The sequence below is a fragment of the Mobula hypostoma genome, chromosome 7 (genome assembly GCF_963921235.1).
Source record: "Mobula hypostoma chromosome 7, sMobHyp1.1, whole genome shotgun sequence".
NCBI lineage: Eukaryota > Metazoa > Chordata > Chondrichthyes > Myliobatiformes > Myliobatidae > Mobula > Mobula hypostoma.
In genome coordinates this window covers 181,731,606-181,747,583 of record NC_086103.1, presented here as the reverse complement: position 1 = coordinate 181,747,583, position 15,978 = coordinate 181,731,606, and the positions used below count along the sequence as shown (strand labels likewise).

At 46.2% G+C, this 15,978-nt stretch overlaps 1 protein-coding gene across 5 annotated transcripts in view; it reads right to left on the bottom strand.

The window, feature by feature from the left end:
- gdpd5b (glycerophosphodiester phosphodiesterase domain containing 5b) overlaps positions 1–15,978 on the bottom strand; it is a 291,231-nt gene that overhangs the window by 182,070 nt on the left and 93,183 nt on the right. For 4 of the 5 annotated variants that reach the window (XM_063054660.1, XM_063054665.1, XM_063054662.1 and 1 more), the window contains exon 2: positions 5,869–6,039. In XM_063054660.1, coding sequence (XP_062910730.1) covers positions 5,869–5,985 — 117 coding nt within the window. In that variant the 5' untranslated portion in view covers positions 5,986–6,039. Of the gene's footprint in view, positions 1–5,868; positions 6,040–9,471; positions 9,603–15,978 lie in introns of those variants that run through there. The other variant, XM_063054661.1, reaches the window with a different exon arrangement.

Sequence of the window (15,978 nt, the reverse complement as noted above, 5' to 3'; positions counted from 1 at the left end):
GAGGAAAAGGAGGGTGGGGGGGAGGGGGAATGAATTAAGAAGCTGGCAGGTGATAGGTGAGGGAAAGGAAGGCAGGTGGGGGAGGGGGTGAATTAAGAAGCTGGAAGGTGACAGGTGAGGGAAAGGAGGGCGGGTGGGGGAGGGGGTGAATTAAGAAGCTGGCAGGTGATAGGTGAGGGAAAGGAGGGTGGGTGGGGGAGGGGGAATGAATTAAGAAGCTGGCAGGTGATAGGTGAGGGAAAGGAGGGCGTGAATTAAGAAGCTGGCAGGTGATAGGTGAGGGAAAGGAGGGTGGGTGGGGGAGGGGGAATGAATTAAGAAGCTGGCAGGTGATAGGTGAGGGAAAGGAGGGCGGGTGGGGGAGGGGGTGAATTAAGAAGCTGGCAGGTGATAGGTGACGGAAAGGAGGGTGAGTGAATCAAGAAGCTGGCAGGTGATAGGTGAGGGAAAGGAGGGCGGGTGGGGGAGGGGGTGAATTAAGAAGCTGGCAGGTGATAGGTGAGGGAAAGGAGGGTGGGTGGGGGAGGGGGTGAATTAAGAAGCTGGCAGGTGACAGGTGAGGGAAAGGAGGGTGGGTGGGGGAGGGGTGAATTAAGAAGCTGGCAGGTGATAGGTGAGGGAAAGGAGGGTGAGTGAATCAAGAAGCTGGCAGGTGACAGGTGAGGGAAAGGAGGGTGGGTGGGGGAGGGGTGAATTAAGAAGCTGGCAGGTGATAGGTGGAAGAGGTAAAAGACTGGTACAAGAGAAGAACAAGCTGTAGGCACGCACCAAGCACCAGACTCTGACTGCAGACGATATCATAACTGTTATACTCCTGGGATCCCTCAAAGTGTCCCACTCATTTCCAGGATCCCATTTGGAACCAACTGGGAAAATAAAAAGCACAGACGCTCTACACTGACGATCGTTTCTGCCTGCATCTGTAAGCTCCAAAACACTATCAGTAATAGGAGCATTAACTTGGTCCATTCCATCATGTCCAATTTATTACCCCTCTCAAACCCATTGTCCTGCCTTCTCCCTGTAACTTTGATGCCCTGAGGACTCAAGAACCTATCAACCTCCATTTTAAACATACCCAAGGACTTGGCCTCCACAGCTGTCTATGGCAAAGAATTCCACAGATTTACCACCCTTCTAGTTAAAGAAATTCCTCCTCATCTCTGTTCTAAAGGGATGTCCCTTTATTCTGAGTCTGAGCCCTCTGGTCCTAGATTCCCCTACCACAAGAAACATCCTCTCCACATCCACTCCATCTAGACCTTTCCATATTCAATATTTCAATGATATTCCCCCCCAACCATTCTTTTAATCTCCAGCAAGTACAGACCCACAGCCATCAAATGCTCCGCATACTTAACCATCTCACTCTGGGATCATTCTTGAGAACCTCGTTGGGACCCTCTCCAATGTCAGCATATCTTTTCTTAGACAAGATTCCCAAAATTGCTCACTATACTCCAAGTGCAATCTGACTAATGCCTTAAATGACTCAGTATTACATCCTTGCTTTGATGTTCTAGTCCTCTCAAAATGATTACTAACAAATGCACCGAGTGAAAAGTGGTTTCGGGAGCAGGGAAGGCACAGAACATCGGCGGGGAGAGGGTGCAGGTAAGATGGAGGGCCGGGGGGGGGGGGTAGTGTGCACATACGGGAGACAGAAGGAGTGTGCAGGAGTGGGACACAGGCATGAACTGTACTCACCACGGACAGGTACAGTCGCTTCAGTGTAGGCAGGAGGGAGGGGGCAGAGAGTGAGGGGAGCAGAGGGGATGACCCGGCTAACAGATACATCCAGGGGCAGAGAGCGGCCGGCAGGGAGGAAGGGAACAGCACAGCAAAGAACCAGAACGTGGAAGCAAGTTGAAGAGGGGAGGCAGGGAGGCACAGAGAGGGAGGGAGAGGGAGGGGAAGGCAGAGATAAGGAGACAGCGAGGAGTGAGGGAAGCCTAAGAGGGTAATGGGAGCTGGGGGGAGAGGGCGACAGGATGGGATGTGAACGGAAGGAAGAGAGCAGGGAGGAACAGGCAGAGAGAGGGAGAGAAGTGGAGGAGGAAAAGGGGGAATGTGGAAGAGAGGGGGAGGGGAGGGAGAGCAGTAGGTGGGAGAGGGGGAAGTGGGATAGGGAGGGGGAGGTGGAAGAGAGAGGGGAGGTTGGAGAGAACGCGAGGGAGGAGAGAGGAGGAGGTGAAATGGGTGGAGGGTGAGAGATGCAGAGGTGGAAGTGAGAGGGAGGGGTAGAGAGAGAGAGAGAGAGAGAATGAGAGAGGTGGAAAAGGGAGAGGGAAAACAGGTAATAGATCGTGTCGATCCGTGAACTGTGTTGGGTGCTAATGCAAACCACACAGTTCACTGTATGTTTTCAATATCTGAGATGCATGTGCCACATAAAACTAATCTTTAAGAGGTCCAACCAGACACAGCAAGGGGCAAAGGTGGTGTGAAGCCACTGCCTGGGCAACGTTGATAGAAGTAGCAATAATTCGGGTGAAGGAGCCTGCACTTACAAACCAGCCATCATCACAGCTTAAGGATGACACTGGTCATTGACCACAGGGATCCCTGCTCTTTGTGATATCTACAAATAATGGGTGAGGAAGTAGAAGGGTTGATTAGTGAGTTTGCAGATGCCACAAATGCCGGTGGTGCTGTGGATAGCAAAGGAAGTTGCTGTAGGTTTAACAAAGGGACATTGACAGGATGCAGAGCTGGGCTGAGAAGTGGCAGATGCAGTTCAATATGGAAAAGTGTGAAGTGTCCACTTTGGAAGGTCGAACCTAAAGGCAGAATACAGGGTTAATGGCACGATTCTTGGCAGTATGGAGGAATAGATGAATCTTGGAACCAAGTAAAAATTGACAGGGTGGTTAAGAATGCATATGGGCCTTCATTAGTCGGGAGATTGAGTTCAAGAGCCACAAGGCAATCTTGCAGCTCTTTACAACTCTGGTTCAGCCCTCACTTGGAGTATTGTGTTCAGTTCTCGTCACCTCATTATGGGAAAGATATGGAAGCTTTAGAGGGGGGTGCTGAGGAGATTTACCAGGGTGCTGCCTAGATTGGAGAGCGAGTCTTATGAGGATAGGTTGAGCGAGCTAGGGCTTTTCTCGTGGGCGTGAAGAAAATGAGAGCTAATTTGACAGAGGTGTATAAGATAATAAGAGGCATAGGTAGAGCAGATAGCCAGTGCCTTTTTCCGGGTGGAAATGGCTTACAAGAGGGCAACACACACAAAATGCTGCAGGAACTCAGCAGACAGGCAGCAACTATGGAAATGAATAAACAGTTGACATTTCGTGCTGAGACCCTTCATCAGGACTGGAAAGGAAAGGGAAAGATGCCAGAATAAAAGGGTGGTGGTGGGTGGGGGAGAAGGAGGATGTCTAGAAGGTGAAAGGTGAAGCCAGTTGGATAGGAAGGGTAAAGGGCTGGAGATGAAGGAATCTGATAAGAGAGGAGAGTGGACCATAGGAGAAAGGGAAGGAGGGGGAGACCCAGGAGGAAGAGTTGGGCAAGTGAGAAGAGGTAAGAGGTCAGAGTGAGGAAAAGAAGAAGAGGAGAGGGGAAGGGAATTTTTTTTTACCAGGATTTTGAAGTGATTGGAGGAATATATAGTGGGGGGATATCAAAGGCCATTTCTTCACAGAGTGGTTGATGCATTTGAACTCGCTGCCAAGGATGGTAGTAGAGGCAGATACATCAGGGACAATTAAGAGACACTTAGATAAGCACATGGATGAAAGTAAAATAGAAGGCTATGTGGGAGGGGAAGGCTAATTAGATCTTGGAGTCAGTTAAAGAGACTGTACTGTGCTGTACAGTTCTAAATAAATCACTTCAATGACATTAACTTTCAGCTAATACTGAAAATATTACTCGACAGTGGGGCAATGAAGCATCCCAGTGCATCTTGCAAACACCAACATTAAATTGCTGTCATCAGAACCAATATGCAGCAGGATCCCACAAACAGCACTGTGCTAGTGACATATATTTATGGCAAGGCATCGAGCTGCGGACAAGATAAGATTGCGGAGACATAATGTTCATCACAGGCAAGGAAGCACCCCAGGGCTTCTACCTCCTTAGAAGGCTAAAAATTCTGCATGTCTCAAATGACACTCATCAATTTTTACGGATGCAGCCTATCCAGATGCATCACAGCTTGGGACGGCAACAGGAAACTGTGGAGAGTCGTGGATACAACTCAGCATATCGGAAAGCAGCCTCCCCCTCCGTGGGCTCTGAGTGAACTTCTCACTACCTCAGCTATCATGTTTGCTGTTGTGTGCTGGGGCAGCAGGCTGAGGGTAGCAGACACCAACAGAATCAATAAACTCATTCGTAAGGCCAGTGATGTTGTGGGGATGGAACTGGACTCTCTGATGGTGGTGTCTGAAAAGAGGATGCTGTCCAAGTTGCATGCCATCTTGGACAATGTCTCCCATCCACTACATAACGTACTGGTTGGGCACAGGAGTACATTCAGCCAGAGACTCATTCCACCGAGATGCAACACAGAGCATCATAGGAAGTCATTCCTGCCTGTGGCCATCAAACTTTACATCTCCTCCCTTGGAGGGTCAGACACCCTGAGCCAGTAGGCTGGTCCTGGACTTACTTCCTGGCATAATTTACATATTACTATTTAATTATTTATAGTTTTATTACTATTTAATTATTTATGGTGCAACTGTAACAAAAACCAATTTCCCCCAGGATCAATACAGTATGACTACGACTATAAAACAGCCAACCTAATCAAAGATCCCACGCCAGACATTTTCTCTCCTCCAGAAAGCCGGAAAGCACATACCACCAGGCCCAAGGACAGCTTTTATCCCACTGTTATCAGACTATTGAACGGTTTCCTACTATGATAAGATGGACTCCTGACCTCAGTCTACTTGGCTATGACCTTGCACCTTATTATCTGCCTGCACTGCACTTTCTCTGTAACTGTAACACTTTACTCTACATTCTGTTTACGTTTACCCTTATACCATCTCAGTGCACTGTTGTGAATGTAATGAATTGATTTATATGATAGTATGCAAGACAAGTTTTTCACTCTACCTTAGTACATGTGACAATAAGCCAATTTACCGATTTTTTTTTCCCTCAGAAACGTGTGACAATTCATTTCCCCAGTGAGATCCAATGGATAGGAAAGAGGTACTGCAATTCTTTGTGGAGAGCGAAGGGCACATCAAGGCACAGAAGGTGTCATGATCATCCACTGCAACCAAGGAAGACCCCGGTCTGTGACGCTTGTTTACTGGACCTGGAATTCTGAGGTCGAGAGAGTGGAACTGCCCCCAGTGTAGCAGCCTTCCCACTTTAAAAACTCTCCCAGCTTTCCTGTCATCGTCAGACATGATGGACAACCACAAATCACATGCAGCAATAATAAACCAATTTACTAACTTTTACCTCACTAACTGTGACAATAATAAACCTGTTTAGCAATTTTTACCTCAGTAGCTGTAACAATAACAAACCAATTTACCAATTTCACTTCAGAAACTCTAACAATAAATCAATTTACCAATGTTTACCTCAGTACATATGACAATAAAATCCAGTTTACTCATTTTTACCTCAGTCACTGAAACAATAATAAATCAATTTAGCAATTTTACCTCTGTACATGATGGTAAACAGGTTTAGGAATTTTTGCTTCAGTAGGTGTGAAAATAATAAAGCAATTTGATACTTTTTTACCTCAGTATATGTGATAATAATAAACCATTTTACCATTTCAGCAGCAAGGTTCAACTTGGATCTTGGTTTCCAGTCACAACCTCTGCACACATCAACAATTTTGAAAGACCAACATTATTGGACATGGTGGCCAACACTGACCTTGGTGGTACTGTCATGTGATCGCTGGTATCGCTTCCACCTGCACCCATAGATCCCCGTGAGGAAAGATAAGCATAGCTGGGGCTCGTAGTACTGAAGTGGTTGGTGTTTTACCATGCTCCTTCAATGCCGCTGGAGAAAACCTCAACAACCCATCAGGTCACTTGATTCCTGACACAAAGAGAAAGCAAACACATCACAGTTAAATCTGATGGGAACAACAAAAAAAATCTTTATAAACCCTCCAGATTCACTTCGACCCATCACAGAATAGAATCAAGAGGTGGAGCAGTGGTTATGTTACTTGACCAGCGCTGGCGAGTTCAAATCCCAATCCAGTGGCTGTTGATTTTAAACTCTGCCATTTTAATAAAAAGTACTCGTGGATAGTGTCGACCAGAAACTGTCTCAAATTTGGGTCTAATTCTTGCATCTAATTCTTGAGCTCAACTTCAGTAAGACCAAAGAACTGCAAACACAAGGAAATCTGCAGATGCTGGAAATTCAAGCAACACACATCAAAGTTGCTGGTGAACACAGCAGGCCAGGCAGGATCTCTAGGAAGAGGCACAGTCGACGTTTCAGGCCGCGACCCTTCGTCAGGACTAACTGAAGGAAGAGCTAGTGAGAGATTTGAAAGTTGGAGGGGGAGGGGGAGATCCAAAATGATAGGAGAAGACAGGAGGGGGAGGGATGGAGCCAAGAGCTGGACAGGTGATTGGCAAAAGGCATATGAGAGGATCATGGGACAGGAGGCCCAGGGAGAAGGAAAAGGGGGAGGGGGGGAAAACCCAGAAGATAGGCAAGGGGTATAGTCAGAGGGACAGAGGGAGAAAAGGGAGAGAGAGAGAGAGAGAAAGAATGCGTGTATATAAATAATGGATGGGGTACGAGGGGGAGGTGGGGCATTAACGGAAGTTAGAGAAGTCAATGTTCATGCCATTAGGTTGGAGGCTACCCAGGCGGAATATAAGGTGTTGTTCCTCCAACCTGAGAGTGGCTTCATCTTTACAGTAGAGGAGGCTGTGGATAGACATGTCAGAATGGGAATGGGGTGTGGAATTAAAATGTGTGGCCACTGGGAGATCCTGCTTTCTCTGGCGGACAGAGCATAGGTGTTCAGCAAAGACCAAAGAACTGATTGTGGACTTCAGAAAGGGTAAGTTGAGGGAACACACGCCAGTCCTCATTGTGGGATCAGAAGTGGAAAGAGTGAGTAATTTCTTATTCCTGGGCGTCAATATCTCTGAGGATCTAAACAGGACCCAGCATATCGATGCAGCTACACAGAAGGCACGACAGTGGCTACATTTCAGTAGGAGTGTGAGAAGGTTTGATATGTCTCCAGAAACACTCAAGAGTTTCTACAGACGTACAATGGATGACATACTAACTGGTTGCATCAAAATCTGGTATGGGGGTGGGGGCTACTGCACAAAATCTAAGTAAGCTGCAGACAGATGTAAAGTTAAGACTGGAAGAAGCTGCAGAAGATCGTGAACACGGCGCAGCACATCACACAAACCAATCTTCCGTCCGTGGACTCACTTTACACCGCACGCTGTCGGAGCAGTGCTGCCAGGATAATCAGGGACATGACCCACCCAGCCAACACACTTTTCGTCCCTCTTCCCTCCAGGAGAAGGCTCAGGAGCTTGAAGACTCTTATGGCCAGATTTGGGAACAGCTTCTTTCCAACTGTGATAAGACTGCTGAACAGATCCTGACCCGGATCTGGGCCGTATCCTCCAAATATCCGGACCTGCCTCTCGGTTTTTTTTGCACTACCTTACTTTCCATTTTTCTATTTTCTGTTTATGATTTATAATTTAAATTTTTAATATTTACTATCAATTTGTAATCCAGGGAGTGGGAAGCGCAGAATCAGATATTGCTATGATGATTGTACGTTCCAGTATCAATTGTTTGGCGACAATAAAGTATAAAGTATAAGCATAAGCTCCATCATGGGCACTAGCCTCCATTGTATCCAGGACATCTTCAAGGAGCGGTGCCTCAGAAAGGCGGCACCCATCATTAAGGACCCCCATCACCCAGGCCATGCCTTGTTCTCATTCCTACCATGAGGAAGGAGGTGAACAAGCCTAAAGACACACACTCAGTGATTCAGGAACAGCTTCTTCTCCTCTGCCATATGATTTTTGATTGGACATTGAACCCATGAACACCAGCTTACTAATTTTTTTTTTCTATTTTTGCACTACTTATGTAACTTAACTATGGGAGTTGGAGTTTCTGGCCATCTGGGAGTCGGAGTTAGTGTCTAAATCGGAGTCAGGGTCAGTGACGGCAGATACAGTTTAATGTGGATAAATGTATGGTTATCCACTTTGGTGGTAAGAACAGGAAGGCAGATTACTATCTAAATGGAGTCAAGTTAGGAAAAGGGGAAGTACAACGAGATCTAGGTGTCCTTGTTCGTCAGTCACTGAAAGCAAGCATGCAAGTACAGCAGGCAGTAAAGAAAGCTAATGGTATGTTGCCCTTCATAACAAGGGGAATTGAGTATAGGAGCAAAGAGGTCCTTCTGCAGTTGTACAGGGCCCTGGTGAGACCACACCTGGAGTATTGTGTACAGTTTTGGTCTCCAAATTTGAGGAAGGACATTCTTGCTATTGAGGGAGTGCAGCGTGGGTTCACGAGGTTAATTCCCGGGATGGCGGGACTGTCATATGTTGAAAGGTCGGAGCGACTGGGCTTGTATACACTGGAATTTAGAAGAGTGAGAGGGGATCTGATTGAAACATATAAGATTATTAAGGGACTGGACACGTTAGAGGCAGGAAACATCTTCCCGATGTTGGGGGAGTCTAGAACCAGAGGCCACAGTTTAAGAATAAGGGGTAAACCATTTAGAACGGAGTTGAGGAAAAACTTTTTCACACAGAGGGTTGTGGTTCTGTGGAATGCTCTGCCTCAGAAGGCAGTGGAGGCCAATTCTCTGGATTCTTTCAAGAAGGAGTTAGATAGAGCTCTTAAAGATAGCAGAGTCAAGGGATATGGGGAGAAGGCAGGAAAAGGGTACTGATTGTGGATGATCAGCCGTGATCACAGTGAGTGGCGGTGCTGGCTCAAAGGGCTGAATGACCTACTCCTGCACCTATTGTCTATTGATGCTGAGGTAAAAGGTGATGAATGGGTTTTCCCTCTATTTAGATCATGGAAGAGGCCCTTTGGCCCTCGATGACTGTGCCAACCACAATGACAAATTAACCTCAATCTTCTCTGCTTACACATGATCCATATTCCTCCATTTCCTGCACAATCATGTGTCTATCTACCAGCTTCTTAAATTCCACTAATCTTATCTACTTCCACCACCATCCCCGGAAGACCATTCCAGGCACCCTCCAACCTCTCTGCTAAATAACTCGCTCCACACATCTCTTATAAACTTTCCCTTTTCATCTTAAATTCATGCCCCTTGGTATTGGACATTTCTTCTCTGGGAAAAAAGGATTCAGGCTGTCCACGTATCTCCACCTTCATAGATTTTATAAAGTTCTGTCAGATCTCCTCTCAGCCTCTAACACTCCAGAGAAAACAACCCAAGTATGTCCAACCTCTCCTTGTAGTTCGTACCCTCCAATCCAGGCAGCGTCCTGGTGAACCTCTTCTGTGACCTCTCCAGAGTCTCCAAATCCTTCCTGTAATGGGGTAACCACAACTGCACACAAAACGCCAAGTGGGGCCTTACCAAAGTTTTATACAATTACTGCAGTCTTACTTAAGGCACTCCCTAAAATATTCCTTTGATTAGTCACCTGTCCAAATTCCTCTGCGCGTGGTTTGACAGCAAGTATTGAGTAATATCTTGCTACAGATATTTTACAAGATAAAAACATTTAACGAGTACTGGCAGTGTTTCAAGCTCTAGCCTAGTTGAATCACTTCTCTGTGTCTGTATGCATACTCAGTAGCCACTTTATTGAAGTACACATGTACACCCGCTTATTAATGCAAATACCTAATCAGCCAATCATGTGGCAGCAACTCAATGCGTAAAAGCATGCAGACACGGTCAAGAGTTTCAGTTGTTGTTCAGACCAAACATCAGAATGGGGAAGAAATGCAAACTAAGTGACTTTGACTATGGAATAGAAACATAGAAACATAGAAAATAGGTGCAGGAGTAGGCCATTCGGCCCTTCGAGCCTGCACCGCCATTCAGTACGATCATGGCTGATCATCCAACTCAGAACCCTGTACCAGCCTTCCCTCCATACCCCCGATCCCTTTAGCCACAAGAGCCATATCTAACTCCCCCTTAAATATAGCCAATGAACTGGCCTCAACTGTTTCCTGTGGCAGAGAATTCCACAGATTCACCACTCTCTGTGTAAAGAAGTTTATCCTAATCTCGGTCCTAAAAGGCTTCCTCTTTATCCCCAAACTGTGACCCCTCGTTCTGGACTTCCCCAACATCGGGAACAATCTTCCTGCATCTAGCCTGTCCAATCCCTTTAGGATTTTATACGTTTCAATAAGATCCCCCCCTCAATCTTCTAAATTCCAATGAGTATAAGCCTAGTTGATACAGTCTTTCATCATATGAAAGTCCCGCCATCCCAGGAATCAATCTGGTTGATTGCTGGTGCCAGACGGGGAGGTCTGAGTAGCTCAGAAATTGCTGACCACCAGGGATTTTCACACACAACAGTCTCTAGAGTTTACAGAGAGTGGTGCAAAACACAAAAATAAAACACCCAGTGAATGGCAGTTCTGTGGGCAAAACTGCCTTGTGAATGAGAGAGGTCAGAGGTGAATGGCCAGACTGGTTCAAGCTGACAAGTAGGTGACAGTAACCTAAATAACCACGTGTTACAACAGTGGCGTGCGGAAGAACGTCTCTGAATGCACAACACATTGAACCTTGAAGAGAATGGGCTATAACAGCAGACGACCACACACATACACTCAGTAGCCACTTGATTAGATCCAGGAGGTGCCTGACAAAGTGGCCGCAGATTGTATATACACTGTAGACGGAGACAAAAACAAGCTCAGTCACGTAAGATCAATTTTAAAGAAGAATACTCTCAGAAAGCAAATCATAAACACAAGACGGTTTACAGATGCTAGAAATCTACAGCAACACAACAACAGGCCAGGCAATGGAGAGAAATAAGCAGTTGATGTTTCAGACCGAAATCCTTCATCGGGAACTGTTGAAAGCCTGATGAGCGTGTCTTGGCCCTGATGAAGGTTCTCAGCCAGAAACATTGACTGTTTATCCATTTCCATAGGTGTTGTCTGACCTGCTGAGTTCCTCCAGAATTTTGCGTGTATCATGCTGGGAAAGACTGCGTTGTCAGTCAGGAAGGGAGAGAGCTGAGACAACAAGAACTGTGGTTTAGATACCATCTGCCAACAAGACGTTTGTTTATTGTGTTGGAAAAACATAAGATAAGGACAGGAAGCAGCACCAGTTGTGAATCAAAGAAAAACAGTAGGCTCTAGAAATCGGAAACAAAAGCACTCAGCAGGCCAGACTGTATCTATGGAGAGAGAAACAGCGTTAACAGTTCAGGTACTCAAAACCGCCCAACGCATCACTAGCACCAGCCTAACCACCATCAAGGACATATATACAGAAAGGTTCTGGAAAAGGGCCAGTAACATCATGAAAGATCTCACCCACCCTGCTCATGGATTGTTTGTCCCACTCCCATCAGGAAGGAGGTTACGTACCATCCACACCGGGACCACCAAACTCAATTACGCTCAAGGAACGTGTTTGTAGCCCGGATATTGAACTTTTTGCTGTTGGACTCCGGTCATATTATTTGCCAAGGGAAATCTCACGTGCAATTGTGGTTGTTGTGTACATCCCTCCCTCTGCCAACCCGACGTCGGCATGTAACATCATTTATACCTATGGGCACAGGAGTACATTCAGCCAGAGACTCATTCCACTGGGATGCAGCACTGAGCATCATGGGAAGTCATTCCAGCCTGCGGCCATCAAACTTTACAACTCCTCCCTTGGAGGGTCAGACACCCTGGGCCAATGGGCTGATCCTGGACTTATTTCTGTCTGGCATGGTTTACATATTATTATTTGATTGTTTGTGGTTTTGTATTGCTATGTTTGTACTCTGTTCTTGGTTGGTGCAACTGTAATGAAACCTAATTTCCCTCCGGATCAATAAAGTATATCTATCTATCTACCTATCTAACAGTTACTTTCTCCAACCAGTAAGGCTGATGAACACCTCCAGCCACTAACCCAACCATCACTACCTTATCATTTCCTGTCAGAGTCACCTTATGTACAGACACTTCTCTGCCTACTGTCACATTATGGACATACAATCAATCAGTGTATATAAGCTATCTTAAGTACTTATAATCATTGTGTTTATTTTGTTATTGTGTTCCTTATCTTATTGGTTTTTTTTGTGCTGTATCCGATCCGGAGCAACAAGCATTTTATTCTCCTTTACACTTGTGTACTGGAAATGACATTTGAACAATCTTGAATTGTGCTGAAAGCAAGTGTACAAGACGCCTTATTTCACACCCTGTCCTGCTGTGTGGCCACTTCCGGAGAGCTATGGACGTGCCTGAAGACCCTCCTGTGCACTATTGCTCCCTAGGGTCCTGCCATTTACTGAATAATTAATAATGATTTTAATATCATGAGAGAAGGCGAGATATCTCTGTTTGCAAAAGGCACAGTATGAGACCAGAGTTCGAGATTTTTTTTATTTAGAGATACGGTACCGTAACAGGCCCTTCTGACACAACAAGCCCAATTACACCCATGTGACCAATTAACCTATGAACCTGTATGTCTTTGTAAGTGGGAGGAACCAGTATGCTTTCCATTATTGTTAAAGGGAAAGAGATAAAGATAAATATTAGCTTTATTTGTCACATCCTCCGTGAGGACCACAACCTTGTCATTGGGTTTGGAGGCTTGTGTGCCTCACTGACCAGGAGAGCTATGCTGGCTGGAGTCTAGGTATGCTCGGCTCGGCTTTGGCTTTTGGGAGACCAAACAGGTCAAAGGGTAGAGGCCAGACTAAGAGTGGTCCACTGGTCCGCCAGGTTTGGGGGTTCAGCTCAGGGCTAAAAACCCTGACTGGAAAAACAGAAATGAAGATTCCTTCTACATCGGAGTGCGACGGTATTCCCGGGTCTCAACCCAGAACCTGCATGACCGACAGTGGTGAAAACTGAGCTACCGACATGATGAAGGAACACCGCCAGAGATGGAGGACTTTCATTGCTGCCCTAAGCACCAGCGGAGGAACAGGCAGTAGGGATTTGTCACGCGTACATTAAAACATGCAGTGAAATGCATGCCTTGCGTCAAATCAAACCAGCAAGGAGTGTGCTGGGGGGCAGCCCGCGAGTGTCACCACGTTTCCGCTGCCAGCATAGCGTGCCCACAACTTACTAACCCCAACCCGTACGTCTTTGGAATGTGGGAGGAAGCCTACGCTGTCACAAGGAGAGCGTAAACAGACAGTGACAGGAATGAAACCAGATCGCAATTGCTGATGCTGCAAAGCGTTACGCTACTGCTACTCTACTGTGCCTCAGTACTCCGTTGTAATGAAGTGATCTGTATGGACAGCAAGCCAACGGCCTTCACTCTATCTCAGAATGTATGATTAACCAATTTATTTGTTGAGATACAGTGCAGAGTAATCCCTTCTGACCCTTCCAGCAATCCCCCAGTTTAATCCGAGCCCAATCACAGGACAATTTACAATGGCCAATTAACCTCCCAACCAACTTTGGACTCTGGCAGGGAACTGGTGCACCCAGAGGAAACCCACACAGTCACAGGGAGAACGTACAAACTCCTTACAGCAGCGGTTGGAATTGAACCCGGGACGCCTGTACTGTAAAGCGCTGTGCTAACCTCTGCGCTACCGTGCCACCCCCCACATGAGTAGGTAAATCCCATACGGGTGCAGACTTAGGGGATAGCATTGACACATGGGGTGGTGTTCATCCGAAGCTTCCTTTAAGGCTCTGAAGAGGCAGGCCTGGAGATTTGGAACTTTTAACCAAAGCGTGCTTTCCAAGAGGTAATTATTCCCAGCCCACTAAGTGAAGCTCGTTGCTAGGCAGGAGACTCTACTGAGAGCCATTTGACTGCTTGACTGCTCAATAATACAGGCCTGTGGGGATGTGGGCAGGCCAAAGACCTGATTGATGTGATAACTTGGAGCCAGTACTGAACTTCCTGTTGTCTGGCCCATTGTTTTCACTGAAGTCATGGTGCACACACAGCGGTGATTAAACATTCTCCAAGGCATAAAACACGAGGTGAAATACTACCGACTCGAAAGCCCGAGGAGATTTATTGGAGGTGAGGGGAGAGGAAGGGTTTTCCTAATGAGCTGGAAGGGGAACGTTGGCATGGATACCAAGATGCATCTCCCACTCTGATTGCCTCTCTTTCACCTTCAGCACAGAGGAAAACAACTGACTTAACATGGAGAGCAAAGTATGTTCTTGTAATTATATTGAAAACTATATGACATAGGAGCAGAATTAGGGCATTTAGTCCATCGAGTCTGTTCTGTCATTTGATCTTGACTGATTTTTCAGAATCAGATATATTATCATTGGCACGTCGTGAAATGTGCTGCTTTGCAGCAGCAATACATTAAAATGACTAAAGTTACAATAAGAAATATATAAAAATTAAATAAGTAATGCAAAAAGAGAGCAAAAAATTAGGTAGTGTTCATGGGTTCATAGCCGACTGGTGGCGTAATGGCATCAGCGCCGGACTTCGGAGGGAAGGCTCCCAAGTTCGAATCCAGCCGGCTCCCTTGCACGCTTTCCATCCGTCCAGCTAGCAACTCAGCCTCGTAAAAATAAGAAAGCCTGCTAAAAAAAAAACGCTGTCATGACAGCATCCCGATGACTCCACTCAGAGTTAAGAGTCTTCTTCTTTTTCTTCTTCTTCTTCTTCTTCTCATTGTCCATTCAGAATTATGATGGCAGAGGGGAAGAAACTGTTCCTTTAATGTTGAGTGTGTGTCTTCAGGCTCCTGTACCTCTTCCCTGACAGCAGCAATGAGAAGAGGGCATGTCTGGGATGGTAAGGGTCCTTAATGATGGATGCACCTTCCTGAGGCATTGTCTATTGAAGATGTCCTTGATGGGACTCTCAAATCCCTTTGCAATTCCTATTTCTGATTCTACATCTTTATTCCTTCCACCATTACCATACGCTTCCCTATTCTGTATTCCATCTGCCACTTCACCAAGAAAGTTTATCATCACCTCGACTTCCACTGGAGGCTAAAGAAGTTTGGAATGTTCCCATCGAATCGTATCCATTTTCATCAAATACTCCTATCGAGATACACGATAACTTGATATGTCAACTGCTCTGCCCATGACTGCAAGAGACTGCAGAGAGTTGCGGACGTAACTCAGCACATCATGGAAACCAGCCTCCTCTCCATGGACTCTGTCTGCACTTCTGGCTCCCTCAGTAAAGCCAGCACAATCACAGATCCCACCTGCCCCAGACATTCTGTCTTCTCCCCTCTCCCATAGGGCAGAAAACCCGTACCACCAGCCTCAAAGACAGCTTCTACCCAGCTGTTAGTAAGAATATTAAATGGTTCTTGAGTATGATAAGCTGGAATATCGTGCAAATAAATAAATAATACTGAGAACATGAGATAAAGAGTGCTTGAAAGGGAGTCCAAGTTGGGATGAGTGAAGTTATCCATACTGGGTCAGGAGCCTGATGATTGAAGAGTAATAACTGTTCCCGAACCTGGTGGTGTGGGACCTAGGGTTACTGGACCTCCTTTCTGATGGTAGTAGCGAGGAGAGAGCATGGCCTGAGAGGTGGGGGTCCCTGATGTTGGATGATGCTTTAACTGTGGCAGTGCTCCTTGTAGATGTGATCAATGGAGGAGAGGACTTTACCTGTGATGGACTGGGCTGTGGCCACTACTTGGAGCCACAGGTGAGACCTGAGCGTCAGATGGGGCTGACAGGCAAATGAGGACATGACAAGCCATTTCACCAGAGGTACTAACTCTACCTGGACACCCCACACATCCAACAGAGAGAGAGATAAAGGGAGGACACAAAGTTCAA